This window comes from Castor canadensis, chromosome 7 (genome assembly GCF_047511655.1).
Source record: "Castor canadensis chromosome 7, mCasCan1.hap1v2, whole genome shotgun sequence".
Taxonomy (NCBI): Eukaryota; Metazoa; Chordata; class Mammalia; order Rodentia; family Castoridae; genus Castor; species Castor canadensis.
In genome coordinates, this window is record NC_133392.1 from 25,489,452 (window position 1) to 25,505,366 (window position 15,915).

Consider the following 15,915-nt stretch of genomic DNA (forward strand, 5'->3'; position numbering starts at 1 on the left):
CTGGTTTTTCTGTTAGAGGAATTAGAAAGATGAAGGGAGAAGTAAAGGGGTACCAAAAAGAGAGGCCATGAAAATTACTATCAAATTATTCTCTCCTGAAGCAGGAAGAAAAGTAGAAATATAAAAATATCTTTAACGAACTATCAGATGTGTCATTACTCATCTTACATCAAATAAGACATACTGAGATTCCTGTTTTTGCATTTACTTATCTCTAAGTGTTTTTTGCTAACCCATTATTTTCCAGACACCAAAGCAGTAAAGTTCTCCATTACTTTCTGCATGGTGAAAACTCACCTGGGATAATTATTTTCTTTAAAAATGAACACTATTTCCTAAGCTTAAAGAATACATAAATCATCCAATTTTTTAACTAATAACTCATTTACTACCAGCCTAGAGCTTCCAACACAATGAAAGAATGATGTTTGAAGTTCAAGTCCATCCTTTTCTAGATCACTGACCTTCTTCAGGGACACAATGGTGGTCTGGTCATCCTGGGAGAGCTTTAAGGCAGTAGCAACCTTGGCAGAATTCACCACGATCTCTGCGTTCAGCTCTCTGCATTTGGCCATCAGACGCTTTTCATTGTCATAAGATTTTTTCATGACAGCATGAAGCTTCTCATATTCAATCCTGAATTTTTCCAGACTTTTATCTCCTGAAAGTTCCCCAAGAACCTCTTGAAAATCTCTTTCGATTTCCTCAAATGCAGTTTCTTCCAGCACCGCTTTGTCACTCTTTTCCTGTATAAAGAGCAGCAATGGGAGTGGCATTGTGTTACTCCATTGCTATCAGAGAATTACTGCCCCTGTCCCTGAATGAACAACTGTCATATAAGCAAAGCAAATGCCACTGGCAAGCAGAAAAATCAGGGTGATGTGATGGGAAGTTTCCCTTTTCATTTCCTGATGCATTTGTGCATCTTATATACAAAGATAAAATTAGTTAAGATGAGATCGGTAAGGTGGGCCCTAATCCAATATGAATAGTATTCTTTAAAAAAAAAAAAGAGGTGAATTCTGGACAGAGACAGACATAGAAGAACTCAGGGAGAACATGAAGATAAACTGGATTGATACAGATGCATCCTAGGAAGGCTAAAGATTGCCATCTCCTACCAGACTAGGAAGAAGCAAGGAAGGGTTATACTCAAGTTCTCAAAGTTTGCAAAAAGACCTGCTGAAACCTGGATTTCACACTCTGAAAACTAAAAGACAAGAATATTTTCTGCTGCTTTAAGCTACTCAGTTGGTAGTACTTTGCTGTCATTTTTATTGTTGTTTGTTTTGTTTGGCAGTACTTGGGTTTGACTTCAGGGTCTCATGTTTGCAAGAGCTCTACCATTTGAGCCATACCTTAGTCCTTTTGTTTTTAGTGTGTTTTTCAGATAGAGTTTTGTGCTTTTGCCCAGTCAGCCTCAGCCCACCATCCTCCTACCTCTGTTTCCGGAGAAGCATGGACTATAGGTGGGAACCACCACACTTAGCTAGTTTGTGGTATTTTGTTATGACTACTCTAGCAAATGAAAACCTACTTCTTCTTAGGTAAATAATTAATAATAATAATAATGAAATGTATGTTTAGTATATTTAATTAATTCACTTAGCAAATACTTACTAACACCTGCTATATGTAACTTTAGTGACAGAGCCTGTAGGAGATATCAAAGTAAGAAATAAACAGCCCATCCACAAGGAGTTTATATGTTACTACCTGTTGGCATATGCTATGCAGGTCATGTGAGTATAAAATTTGGGCCCTCCCTCCCATAAAATACATTCAAAATTCTATTAGAAGAGAAAATTACTCCCAGCAGCACGAATAAAGCACACTTCATAAAGAAGTGGCATTTGAGCAGACCTAGAAGGAAAAGGGGAATTTTCACAGGTGGAAGTGGCAAAAGACATTCCTGGCAGAGGGCAAAGTTTGAGCAGAAGTTTGAGCAACAAATATCCAGGTTGGCTAATGTATAAGAGGCATGACAGAGAGGAGACTAGCTACAGAGCAAGGGACAGACTGAAGGCACAGAATGACATTTTAAGGAGTGTGGATCACATTATTCTGTGGGCCACACAAAAGCACTCACGACTTTTAAGTAAAGGTGCAATAAGGTTCACAAAGCCTCATTTATGCTTGCAAATTTATACTTTGATATTCCACACAAAAAAAGGCTTAACTTCAATACTCTACTGCTAATCACAAAAACCAGCTACTATGATCTCTCATCTCAATTACAAGTCCAATTCACCGTGGAGATTCTGGGCAAGTAGTCTGTTTACTTCCTGCTTTGAAAAGCCTGTGTTGCCCAATATGGAGAAAGTCTACACATTTTTAGTTTTCAAAAGTACTTGTACTATTAAATCTCTAAAGGTGGCATGACATAAAACACAGTCCTTGGAGATTAAAACAAATGCAGAATCAAATGTAGAATTTTCTACAAATGTAGAATCAATTATACTTTGTATAACAACTTCAGTACTAATTTTAAACTCAACAGGGGTTTGCCTCAGGACTAAAAGATCATTGCAAAGAACACAATATAGCAGCTCAACAAAGGAGGAAGGGAAATAAGGTGGTGCTGCTCCTTGCTTCCCTCTTGTTGATACTAAACATGAGTGCACACAAAAATTTATCACAGCAATGTCCTAGGTTCCATCCTTGTAAGTGATATTAATGTCAACACGATCAGCAAGCCAGGTTTTCTCTGTATACCTGGCACCTAGCACAGAAACGGAAAAATGTCAAAGAAGGAAACATTCTGAAGAAACTTTTATGAACAAAAGAAATTTTTCAAATGGTCATTAAAAAACATACTATTATTAAAAGCAAAGCAAAAATAATCTCTTAGCCATGACCAAACCAGTAAGCACTTTGTGTCTACATTATTACCATATATAACCATGTATATTTCATAAGCAGCACATCAACATGAATTGATGGGTGGAACGGTGTCATTTCATCATTCATCACTAGGTGCCAGGCACTGTTCTAGGTGTTGGGAGTACCAATTTGTGGAAAAAAAAGGAAAAGTCACAGTATAAGATGAGAACAAAATAGAAATAGAAAAGCAGAGGCTAGGAGATGTTGGCTGATATTGAGTAAACGGAAAAATAGAAAGAAATGAGGAGATAATGAAAGGAAAGGAAGAATGGGAAGTAACTAGTTCACAGTATTAATACCTGGGGCTCACTCATGGAGATCAAAGAAGAGTGAAATAAAACACTCAAAAGCAAACAATGGAAAATATTTAGGAAAACTAGAAGGACCAAGAGGAGAAGATGGAAAACAAGGAGATATGGAAGAGAGATGTGATGTGGCCACAGCAGCATGAATGTCAGAGGAAGATGAGGGCACTCAGGCCCAGGTAGTGTGGGTGATGGAGGGTTGATAAGGAAGGGACAGAGACATTAACCACAGAAAGTGGAGGCAATGGAATGATTACATGATGTAGATAAAGGAAACAAGGAAAGCAGTAGGGACCGGGCATGACTGCTGAGAAGCTGGGACCAGGGCTGGCTTCACAAGCCTGAGTCCCATTCAACTGCTCAGGGTTCAGTGTTCAGAAGAGCCCTGTCCTTGGCTGATGCTCTGCTGCGATGTCTTAAAGTTGTTAATAATATTGAAGCTTTTCAGTTTGCACAGGGCCTCACAGTCCATGTCCATGTAGTGGAAGCTGACAGGAGCTGACTGTGTAATGACTGAGGTTGGGGAGGGCTCTGATGGGGCAATGAGGACTTTGTATAAGGAGGGCCATGGTGGTTAGGGACTGTGAATGGCAAGTGATGCCAAGGACTTGAGGCTGTTGAGATTATAAATGAGAGGCCTTATGGGCAGCTGGAGGGTCACTAAAGGATTGCAGAAATGACCCTTTGTCGAGTAAGGCTGGAGATGGATGTGCTATAATGTAGGGATGATTGGAGGTTGTATGATGTCAACAGGGGTCAGTGACAACACAGGGCAGTAGTGATGGGCCTTAATGAAGATGTGTGACGGCCGGTGATCATAGGTTAAGGAACCAGGGTGTGACAGGTGGACAAGAGTCAGTAAGTAGGGGTGACAAGTATCTATGAAGCCTTCTTCTAGGTTTCCCCAGTCAGAGAAGACTTCTTCAGTATTTCTCTGCGTACCTCTCTGTGGTATCACTTTATGATTTGAACTCTAGGGATGGCTGCATGTCATGTCTGGGTCTGGAAACTCAGGAAGGAAGGAGAGGTAATGGGGCCAGAGCCAACAGAGAAAGGCAGAGGAAATGAGGGTGCAAGTAGAGATAGGCCACTAATGGAGGACTATCAGAACTAATGGATGTGACAGGAAGAGTAGTAGGAGAGGAATGACAGGGAGAAGTAGAGAGAGAGGTGAGAGATCGGGAGGCCCTGACTCCTGACCTCGGCCATCCTGACGCTCGGTGGGGGCGGCCTCAAAGGCTGCTGTAGAGATCGCAGAAACTGGGACGGAGTCAGGAGAAGGGGCTATGCACTGCCCCCAATGTCTAAAACGGCGACACGTTATCTGTATCGCCCTCCCGGGGCGAACCCCCCCACCCCGCCCCGCGCTCGGCGCGTCCTCCGTCGCCTGGCAACCGCCACGCCCCCAAAAGCGCCTGCGGACTTCGAAAGGGGTGGAGCCTCAGAGGAGGGCACTTACTCCTCTGGAGAAATATGCAAATATATCCGGAATGGGGCGGGCCAAGGAAATGGGCGGGGGTGAGGGGAGGTCTCTGAGAAGCCTTCAGGAATCCCCAAGTGTGGGAAGAAGACCCCTAAGAAAAAGGAGTCCGGGCGGGTTGGGCTTCAGATGCAGAGTTGTACTCATCAAACTCCTTAGTTCACAAGACTCCTTTCTGGCTTTATTTTTTTTTTCCTTTTTTTTTTTAATCCCCATCCCTGTTCCCAACCTTCATTCTCAGCCCCATAGGCATTCATGCTACTGTGCTTGGATAAGCATTTTTGAGAAAAGATACTTGGATAGTATTTTATCAGTGTATTTAAAAATGGGTATGTTTATTATCTACTTCTTCACTCAACTCTTTTCAAGGATCTGTCTATGTTTGGTGTGGTGATCACATTCATTGCTTCTGATCGCTGCACAGCATTTTGGGAAGGGATGGGGGTAGTGAGGGAGGGCCTCAGAGTACAGCTCAGGCTGGCCTCCAACTCGCTGCATGCATAACATTTCAAATGGACCGTCCACCACGTTTTATTTCCATTCCCCAAGTGTTAGACAAGAAGGCTGCCTCCAACTCTCCAAAACCACAAACTGCGCAGCCAGGACTGCTTTTGTCCATAGTCCATTTTATTAACGTATGTGCCAATTCCTTTTAAATACATGTTTAGGAATGAGACTGTGAACGTCGTGGGGATGCATGGACCCATTACATTCAGGCAAGATGCGTCCTACACAAAGAAATCCTGCCAAGGGACTATTGGGGGCTAAAAAACAGCTTTCACTCTTTTCCCATGCGGTGCGCCCTGCTAGAGGAGGACGTGCCCCCTGCCTTGCCCCCAAATCCCTTCACAGACAAAAGCTCTGTTTCTTAGCCAAGTCATGAACCTGGAAGGATGTGATTATCCCCACACTGCCTAGCAACACAAAGGTGCCTACTACCTGGTGGAAGCCCCGGTCACTTAACTGCATCAAGTACTGGTAGACTGGGTCTCAGAATCACAGCCCCGCACTACACACTACTGTGTTGTACAAGGGTTTGTGTGCCAGATTCCTTGTCTTGCCAGAAAATGGTAGTTTATTTATTCATAAACGTGCATGCAGTGTTTAACAAGTATTAGACACTGTTCTAAGTGATTTACAAATACTGACTCATCTAATTAGCCATTTTTCTAGTTTCTGTCATTACGGCGGAAGAAGTGCCAGCACATTTTTGCTTTCATTTTCACTTTCTCTGCTAGATACATCCTTTAAGTTACTTGGGATTTCTGTGAATTGCCTATTCATAGCCCTTGCCTGCTTTCCTATCAGTCTCTTTCTTCTTTTTGATTTGCAAGACACCTTTGTAAAGTCTGGACATTAATCTACCTTAAAGGCTGGAAATTTTTCCTTTATGCTCTTTGTGTAACAATAATCCTTAATTTTGACAGTGTAACTCTTTGTCTTTTTTCCCTTTTTCTTTTATTTATTTTACTTTTATATACCTTTTCAGTGTGGCTTAGTCTTTCTCAACCCCCAAGGTTGTAAAGGTATTCTTCATCTACTCAGTGAGCTTCATCATTTTACCTCTTCATACTTAGTTTTCTAATCTATCTTCAGTTGACCTTTGTATTTGGTATGAAACAGTGACTAAGGCAAAGCTACTGACTTTTGCATTCATAGTGTGAAATTGGGGGAAAGACAAAAAAGTGCATCCACAATTAATCATAATGAAATATTATGTATTGTTTAGTAAAATGCCATGTTGACAGAAAGCACCATGAGAGCTTAGAGAATCTAGACACTGATACCGCAGAGCGTTATTTATGATATGATAAAGACCTCCACACAGGCAATCAGGGAACCACGAAGAGGCAGAAAGGCATGTGACATGTTTAATTCACAGGAATGAGATGCTGTTGAGTGGAAAAATGGGTGAAAGGATGAGTGGTAGGACAAATCAGTTGATGATGATGAAACAGAATGTTTAATTTCCAGTTGTCTGGTGTATAGGAGAGTAGTCACCACCCTGTTCACAGGTTCTGTTCCAATAAAAAGAAGCACTAGGGGGCAGCATGGTACCAAAAGTCCTCACCTTTCAGAGTCTCAGGAGAAATACCCACCAAAATTATGTCAGGCCCCAATTTAGACAAATCAGAGAGCTTTCATTAATCTCATTTCTCGTTATACCCACCTAGTTTGTTTCCCGAACACCTACTATATGCCCAGTCCTACAATGCCTAGTGCGAAAAGAATACAAAAGTTGTTGAAGACAGGACCTCTCCCTGAAGGAGCACGAGGAGAAGCCAAACACGTGTGCCACCTATCCCACAGCCTTCTAAGACCGCCAAAAGTGGAATATAGTAAGCATTTAAATGAGGGTGTCAGGACAGATGGTCCTGTGAAGTCTGACCCTTTTGACCTTAATTCCTTGACAATGTTGTTTTCTTTCCCACTGCCTGGAATTCACAATGTTGATTGCTGTGGAATATTGGACCCTCTCTTGGATGACTCCCATCTATCCTTTCTTCAGATCTTTACTCCTCAGGGAACTCTTTCCTGACCAGCCTCCCAACACAAGACTACCTTTTCATACATTGTGTATTCTACTTCTTGGACCATCCCAAGATGGTAGATGGTAATGAATGATCTAGTCAAGTGAATGGTTGTATAATCTCTGCCTGCTCTACCAATAACAAAAGACAAGGATCACATATGTCTTGTTCAGCTTTGAACCCACTGGTACTGGGTTTACGGGTTGAATCCTATCCCCCGCACTACCACCACCCCCAGAAAAATTCATATATACTGAAACATTAATCCTTCATACCTCAGAATTGTTACATTTGGAAACAGGGTCCTTTAAAATATAATTAAGTTAAAGTGACGCTATTAGGGTGAACTCTAATCCAATCTGACTTGTATCCTTGTAAGAAGAAATTTGGACACACAAAGACACACCAGAAATGTGTGCACAGAGAGAAAAGTCAAGGGAAGAGACTTTGCACACTTGCTGATACCTTTATCTTGGGCTTCTACCCTCCAGTACTTTAAGGAAATAAATTTCTGAGTTTTTTAGGACACCCACTCTGTGGTACTATGTTATATCAGCCCTGGCAAACTAATATAACCAGCCAACACTGGTCTGAGTAAATAACTATGGAGTGAGTGACTATTGAATGAGTTCTGAAATAAGGAAATGAAGGATGGCATACTAGGAAAAGGTAATTGGTAGACATGACTCTTAAACTTGACGTTAGACAATAAGAGTTAGAGACATGGAAGAAAATAGAAGTAATCCCAAATATGGGAAGTAGCATTGGGCAGAAACCAAGGCAAGACTGCAAAATCCTGCTGTAGGGAGGGTGAGGTCCCTATTGGGAACCAGTGGTCATTAATATTGATAAGAGAGTATAGTGAGTAGTAGAGAGCTTCAGAAGAATAGCAAAGAAATGGCCACAAACTCAAAGACCAGGGACAGACAAGGATACACCCATTTGTTCTGCCAGACGACTCAAATATGTGATCACGCGCTGTAACACCTGTGCAGAGCTCCTTGTTTAAACCTGGATACAATACCTCGCAGTGGCCTCCCAGGACTTCAAAGTGGTGGCTGTAACACAGTAGTAAAAACAGTATTATGTACAGAGCTCGTCATCTTCAACAGCACCTAGTGAGAATATAAAGTAAACCTCCAGAAAAGCGGAGCCAGTGACTTTGCAGCCCTACATACGAATTCCCAACCTGCATGCAGAGCAACTGTATCCCAAAAGAACCACTCGTCTCTAATGGGAAGAGTCTACATAACCCACCTTCTCCTCTGAGACTAGTAACTCCCACCAACAAGTGCATGGCTCTCTGAAGCCAGAGGCTCCAGGAAGCCCTACCTACCTCCCCAGGACCATAACTGAGAGGGTCTCCTGTGAAGAGACCAACCCTATTGTTATTACTCTATTATTATTTCCTTAGAATTTATATCTAGGATAAAGAGTTGCTAGTCAATCTTCACTGGGGCCTGGAACTGAACATGTAAAGCTTGGAGAGGTAGAGAAAGGCAGGCTACAGGCAGGGAAGAAGGAAGCAAAATGAATGAGGAGAAGCTACAGACCCAGAAGGAAAATGGCTGACATCGGCCCAGCAATGTCTGCTCTCTTGGATTCTGTTACGTACTTTGTATCCCCCTGACAAATCACGTTCTTTGTTTCGGCTAAAGTGAGTTTTCACTGCTTATATACCACCCCTCTCCAAAAAAGAAAGTCCTGACCAACTCAGGTTCTGTTTGCACAAGTATTTTTATGATATCACTGGATTTACTATCCATGGAATCTAAAACACATTTGGGGCCCCAGATGACACGGAAGGAATTGCTCTAGTCATCATGTCTAACATTTCTCCTTCAGGCTATTGGGAAGATTAAAAGCCCGCGTGTTACAGAAAATTGTTATCATTTATCAGCCGGCCCTATGGTCACCTTAGATGACAGAGCAGATTCCCAACTGGCTCGTGCTCTCTGAAACTGTGCGGGGCATATTTTATTCCTTTAATCTCCTCCTTTTCCAGTCTGCTGCAGATCTAACTTAACAGAACATTTGCTGAGCATTTGACACCACTTCCCAAAGGGGCTCTAGATAAACTTCCCTCTTGATACTGGAGGAGGCAGCGAGGCTCAGGCAGATTTATTAGGAAGACGGGGAGCTCAGGTGCGTGCAAGGCAGCTGTATTGAGGGAGCGGCCACTGCAGGTGAGCATTTTACTGGAAGAAGAGGTCAGTAGCATTATCACCACTTGGGCATCTCAGCTGCCTGGAACGTGGTCAGTTTACCAGCAGCTGCTCTTCTGTCAGATGACCTTCAGGCACAATATGACTGGTTAGTCATATTGTTAAGCCAGCTCATTCAGCCCCTGCTCCTTGCCCAAGAGACCATGTCCTACAGGGACAAACCAACCAGCTGACCAGATTGGTTAAAAAGATGGAATGACTCCACACAAGTAAATAAATAATGGAATAAACATTTTAAAAATCAAAGTACAAGTAATTTAGATAACAGGCCAATGCTCTAATTCCTGCTATTACTCCCCAAAGCGCTGTTTTCAACTACCTCTCAGCTTTCCACATGCTGGTCCCCACATCTCCTTTGCTGTCCAGCCAGGCATGGGGTCTCACATCTATAATCCCAGCACTCAGAAGGCTGAGGCGGGAGGATTGTGAGTTTAAGGCTAGCCTGGGTTACATAATGAGGTCCTGTTTCAAGAAAAAAGAGTCAACTCAGTTTCACCTCCTCCAAGAAATCTTTTCAGTTAGGCACCCTGCCTCTGTACTACAAAAAAAAACCTGAGCACCCCTCTGTCAATACACTGTCTTTATTTATTTATTTATTTATTTTTTTGGCAGTACCAGGGTTTGAACTCAGGGCCTGATGCTTGCTAGGCAGGCACTCTAACATTTGAGCCACACCTGCAGCCCTTTTCCGTGTAGGGTATTTTCGAGATAGGGTCTTGCAAACTATTTGCCCGTAGCTGGCTTCTGACTGCTGTCCTCCTGATCTCTGTCTCCTGGGTAGCTAGGATTATAGGTGTGTACCACCAGTGCCAGGCTAACCTGTCTTTTTTTAAAGCATTTTTCCGTTCTTTTAAAAAATTTATTTTATTCTTGAATTATCATATATTGATAATGTGAGGGAATTTCATTGTGATAATTCTATACATGCATAAGGTATACCATGAACAGATTCACCCCCTCTCAACACTCTGTCTTGTGGTTATGCGTTCACATCTCCAACAGACTGGGGGAACCAGTCTCTTCATTAATGTGTCTACAGCACTGACCCACATATAAGAGACATTCAAAATAGAAAGCTTGAAGAATGAATGGGAACTACAACCACTTATACATTCAGACACACAGCAATTATTCTTGAGTGATTAGTGACTAAGGGAAGTTGAAAGCTATTGGAACATAAATATTTAAGGGATTTTTTTGACAGGGTTTTGATATGTAGTCTAGGCTGGTTAAACTCACAATCCTCATGCCTTATCCTCCCCAGTGCTGGGATTACAGGGTGCACCACCATGTTAGATTCTTAAGTAGTCAAACAAAATCATACCCCAGGACACACCAGAGCCCCAAATAGAAGTATTAAGGATCAAAAAAAAAAAAGATGTATTTCTCATTCCTCTGCCCATCCTCATTGTAAATGCTTAAGAACTATGTCTGTTTCTTGCCCATAGAGCTGCACACACGGTAGATCCTCAATAAAAGTTGATAATTAATGGAAAAGTTGATGGATGGTCACATGGTCTCTGAAGCAGCTTACTCAGTTGCACTGTGATAGCACAAAAGCAGCCATAGGTAACACCTAAATGAATGGGTGTGACTGTGAGCCAATAAAACTTTATTTACAGAACCACGTGGTGCTCTGGATTGGGTCTGCCAATCCAGTTGGCCAATTCCTGATTTGACACAATGCCCAGCATAGAGTTGATGCTGAAATAATTGAATGAACAAATGCATAAATGGACGGATGAATAAGGAGTGAAGGTCTAGAGTTACAGCTTGGAGATTTGTTTCAAGGTCCAGTGTACCATCTTTAGACGGGAATTAAAGGAAAAGCAATGAATGGCTACTGACCAGAAATAAGCTCGAATGAAATTATGTCAGCTCTTTCCCATTCCAAGTGGTGCGTGTGGATGGAAAATTAGCATGTAGAAGCCAGGATCAGCTTCCATGAGAGATGTGAGCTAGAAGAGTAGTTTTCTGTAAAGGAGTTTTAGTTTTTTTTTTTTTTTTTAAGTAGGGATCTTGATTCATTAGTAAATTGTGGCTTGCATTTCTTTCAAAATCGTGGATAAGAGACAGAAAAAGAGAAAAGAAGAGGACTGGGAGCATAGCTCACTATAGAGCTCTTGCCTAGCATGTATCACACCCTGGATTTGATCCTCAGCACCACAAAATAAAGGAATATAATAGATTGCAGTAAACATTTTTAAGGAACCTGTCTTTCAAATATAATACACTTACATGCAGAGTACATTGTAAGGTAAAATGTATTTTTTTAAGCTTGAGAACTCCTTTCTTGGGGCTGCTCAGGGCAGTTGTACATTTGAAGGGAAATGATACAGTGCAATGTGCCTTTGAACAAAAAGACAGGGTAGAAGGCAGGGCAAGATTCTGAAGCCAAAGTGCCAGGTTCAAAACCTGGCTCTCCCACTTGCTAGCCATGTGACCTTGGACAAGTTATTTAATCTCTCTGGGCTTCAGTTTCTCCTCCATTCACTAGGAATCTAATGCTATCCACTAGATTGGGTTGTTATGAGAATTGAATGAGCCTTTATGCGCAAAATGCTTGGAGTAATACCTGACACATAGTCTAAGTATTGGCTATTATTCTGCCACTAACCAGCAATGTGACCTTGAGTATGTGACCTAACTTCTCTGGACTGCTTGTTCCCCAGTAAGTAATCTCTAGCATCCTTATAGGACCCAACATTCCTAAGGGAGCGTGCCATCATTGACCCTGACCTTCAGGAAAGAGAGAGCCAAATGCAAATTATCCATCTTATTCAAGTGACACCTTTGAGGGCTCAGCAAAGCAGGAAAACACACTGTAACTCACTTGCTGTCCTCTCCTGGAATTCCAGGCAGAGTGGGATTTGCGGTGGTGAGAGATGGACCAAATCAAGGAAAATAAGTGCCCTTTTTCCACTGACTAGGGCTGGCTTCCTTTCTCTCCATTGGCATGCATTTGATTCTGTTTGGGGCTAACCACAGCTAGGAGTGAACAGGAAATCTGTCCCACGTGCTTTCATTTTAAATTTTTTTCCAGGGTTCCTGACTGTGAAATGTGATGTTCCATATTTGATCCAGTGTTTGTCACAAGTCACCTTTCACTATGGAATTTGAAACTTCATAGAGCACCTACAATCCTGAAAAAACTTCCATTTACTCTCTCTCTCCCTCTCTCTCTCTCTCTCTCTCTCTCTCTCTCTCTCTCTCTCTCTCTCTCACACACACACACAAGAAAAATAGGCAAAGTTGCAACTCACTGTTCTCAAATAAAGACAATAAATAATGTTCTGTTCAGCCTCACTCATAACTAAAGAAGTGCAAATTAAGACATTGAGATATCTTTTTTCATCTATAAAAGAAGCAACCTAATTAGTTAGAAAATATCCAGTGCACGCTAGATGCAGTAAGCACATCTGTAAGCCCGGCACTCAGGAGGCTAAGGCAGGAGGATCTTGAGATTAAGGGCAGACGAGTATACACAGTGAGATTCTGTCTCAAAAAAAGAAAAAGCAAAGCGAGCAGGGAAGGGGAGGGGAGGACAAAGAAGAGAGGAGAGGAAAGAGGAGGGGATGGGGAGGGAGGAGAGTTGAGGAGAGGAGAGGAAAGGAGAGAAGAAGATATTTGTCAAGAGGTTAAATTGGTGAAAACTCTTGGAGAGCAACTTTGCAGTACCTTTGTTGGGGGAAGGGATGTTAGGACTTAAACTCATGGGATTTAAACTTACTGCTCACTAGATAAGAACCCTACCACTTGAGCCATGCCTCCAGCCCTTTTTTGCTCTGATGATTTTGGAGATAGGGCCTCACTTTTTGCCCAGGCCAGCCTGGGCTGTGATCCTCCTAATTTGATGCTTCCCTCATCAGCTAGAATGACAGGTGCTTGCTACCATACCCAGCTTTTTTCAGTTCAGATGGGGGGGGGGGTCTCATGAACTTTTTTTGCCATGCTGCCTTGAAACCTCAATTCTCCTGGTTTTAGCCTCCCAGGTAGCTAGGATTGTAGGAGTACAGGTACCACCATCACCCAGCTCATGTTATATCTGTTAAATAGTAAACGAACGTCAACTTTAACCAAAGGCGTTGAACCAAACAGCCATCTATATGCAGCCTTCTTATTTGAGAAAAACAAACCCTTATTTGTCAAAAGGTTTTATATTCCTGGACACTTATAAAATTACAGCTGTGTTTTTTGTTACTTTCAGGCAAAAATATTCTTAATCAATAAAGCTAGATGCCACATGCCTGTAATCCCAGCATCAGGCTAGCCTGGGCTGTAACGTGGAAGACACTGTCTCAAAAACATAGAAGGAAGGAAGAAAGGGAGGGAAAATTTTTTTAAAATGCAATTAAAAGAAGACATTCTTGTCTTGCACTGGCTTTAACATGAAGCTTTCTGTTGTTCCCCAGAAAGTATGATATTGCCTTGGGGAGCTTAAACTTCAGCCTTTGTTTCTATCATGTTACAGAAACATTTGTTTATATCTGTGTGCTGAATTGGGTCTAATGACTTTTCAAGCATCTATGTTGATCTTTCAGTTTTTCTCTTGTGATCTATTTGTGCTGCAATATTCTTTTGCTGTGTTGCTGAGGTTCTATTTGTTAATATTGTTTAAGATTTCTGACACAATCACTGGAAGTTCATGCTATAATCCTAGCTATTTGGGAGGCTGAGATCAAAAAGATCGAAGTTCGAGGCCAGCACGGGCAAATCGTTCAGGAGATCCCCATGCCCAAAAATAACCAGAGGAGAATGAACTGGAGGTATAGCTAAGGGGTGGAATGCCTGCTTTGCAAGATTTCTGAGACAGAACTTATAAATGAAATTGACTTTTTGTTCTTTCCCCTTTTAATGAGCTGTTGCAATGTATTTTTTACTAATATATTACTACTGCCTCACTAGAAAAGAATTTTGACCACTTAATATTTTTAAATGTAAATGAATAGATTTTTTGTTTCTGCATATTAAATTTGTAGATTTTCCAAATTTTTACCTGTTCTTTTTTTTCATGGGCCTATGTACTATCTCTTTATCACTTTTTTTTAACCATAACTTTTTTTGCAGTTCTGGAAATGAACCAAGGCCTTGAGCATATTAGATGGGCACTCTCACTGAGCCACACCCCCAGCCTGACCATGACTTTATAGTCTTTTTCAAATTGCTCTATTATCTAAGATAATAGATAGTAGTACCTAAGAAGATAATTCTCCTGTTTGTTACAACTGCATATTCACTCCTTTATGTAACTCATGTCCTACTTTGTTTCTAATTTCTTATTGTAAGCTAGTCTTTGATGGAAGATGTTTTAATTCTGCCAAAAAAATGGGAATAAACCACTGATTTTTAGATTTGCCTCTGACAGGACCCAGGGGATTTGGCACTTTGGAATTTGCTTTCATGTTCTTAACTTCAGGACGAGTAGCTTAATTTAGGATCTCACAGCTCTGCAAGGCATAGGCAATCTGGGGTTTTGATTTCTACAGCAGGCATTCTTTAATTAGTTCAGGTCCTGGGCAAACCACAAGCTTCTTTGAGGACCCTGTGCCAATGAGGAGTGTTTTGTTTTTGTTTTTTTAACATCTTCCTGTTACTGAAAGTCAGCCTTCCCGGGGTCCCCACTGTAAGTAGAGGTCTCAAGCCCAGACTTCTTTCTAGAAACCAAGGCCTGAATGGATCATAATCCACACCCCTTGTGTAGATACTCACCCATCTTTAGCCACTGGCACCTACATTCATGTCACAATTTTGAGTTCCCTCTTCCTGTCTCACATCTTGACATCCCCATTTCTTACAATTGTTGATATATTTTTTACAGCAGTTCTGTGTTGGAAGCAGGGGTTCCCTGACTTCTTGGACCTTCTTGTTCCCAGAAGCTGAATCCTTTGTGCTTTCCTATCTTTCAATAACTCTTCCAGAGTGTGATACAGCAAGTGCACAGCAAGTGTCCAGAACAGGTATGGGGCTTCAAGGAAGACTCCCTGAAGTGACCTCCATCCTCAGATCTGAAGACTGAATACACAATTAAACATGAATACCAGGCTTGTGCACTGGGGTGACAGGCTGGAGGAAGAGATGGGATGGAGGCTGCAGAGAGGAGATATCCACAGCGGGAAATCTAAGCAGGCAGCACATTACTTCTGATAATCACAAATTCTAAGAACTGCCAGCATGGTTTCAGATAAGGGGTTAGGAAAGTAAGGAGAGGCTAGCTCATGAATGGCTTATGTGTCAGGTTAGGATGGTAGCCTGGTCCTGAGAGCAGCCAGGAGCCCATGAAAGACACCCACAGGATGAAGACGGTGAAATCAAGAGGCTTAAAAGAAAAACCAAACATAGTAAATATCCCTTATATAAATGAATACTTACAGCTGGTTAGAATTTGCTGGAACAAAATTTTGCAAACTGGGTAACAACCTCAGAGGGCATTCAAGCATTCAAGCACTACCCTTGACATTCCAGCATAACCCTGAATTCTTAGCCAAAGGATT

The 15,915-nt window shown here is 41.8% G+C and overlaps 1 protein-coding gene across 1 annotated transcript in view; it reads right to left on the bottom strand.

Annotated features, from left to right (window-relative positions):
- The window catches only part of Cfap58 (cilia and flagella associated protein 58), a 122,582-nt gene that overhangs the window by 104,936 nt on the left and 1,731 nt on the right, over positions 1–15,915 (bottom strand). The window contains exon 2 of the mRNA XM_074078351.1: positions 465–746. Within this exon, the coding sequence (XP_073934452.1) occupies positions 465–746 (282 nt within the window). The remainder of the gene's footprint in view (positions 1–464; positions 747–15,915) is intronic.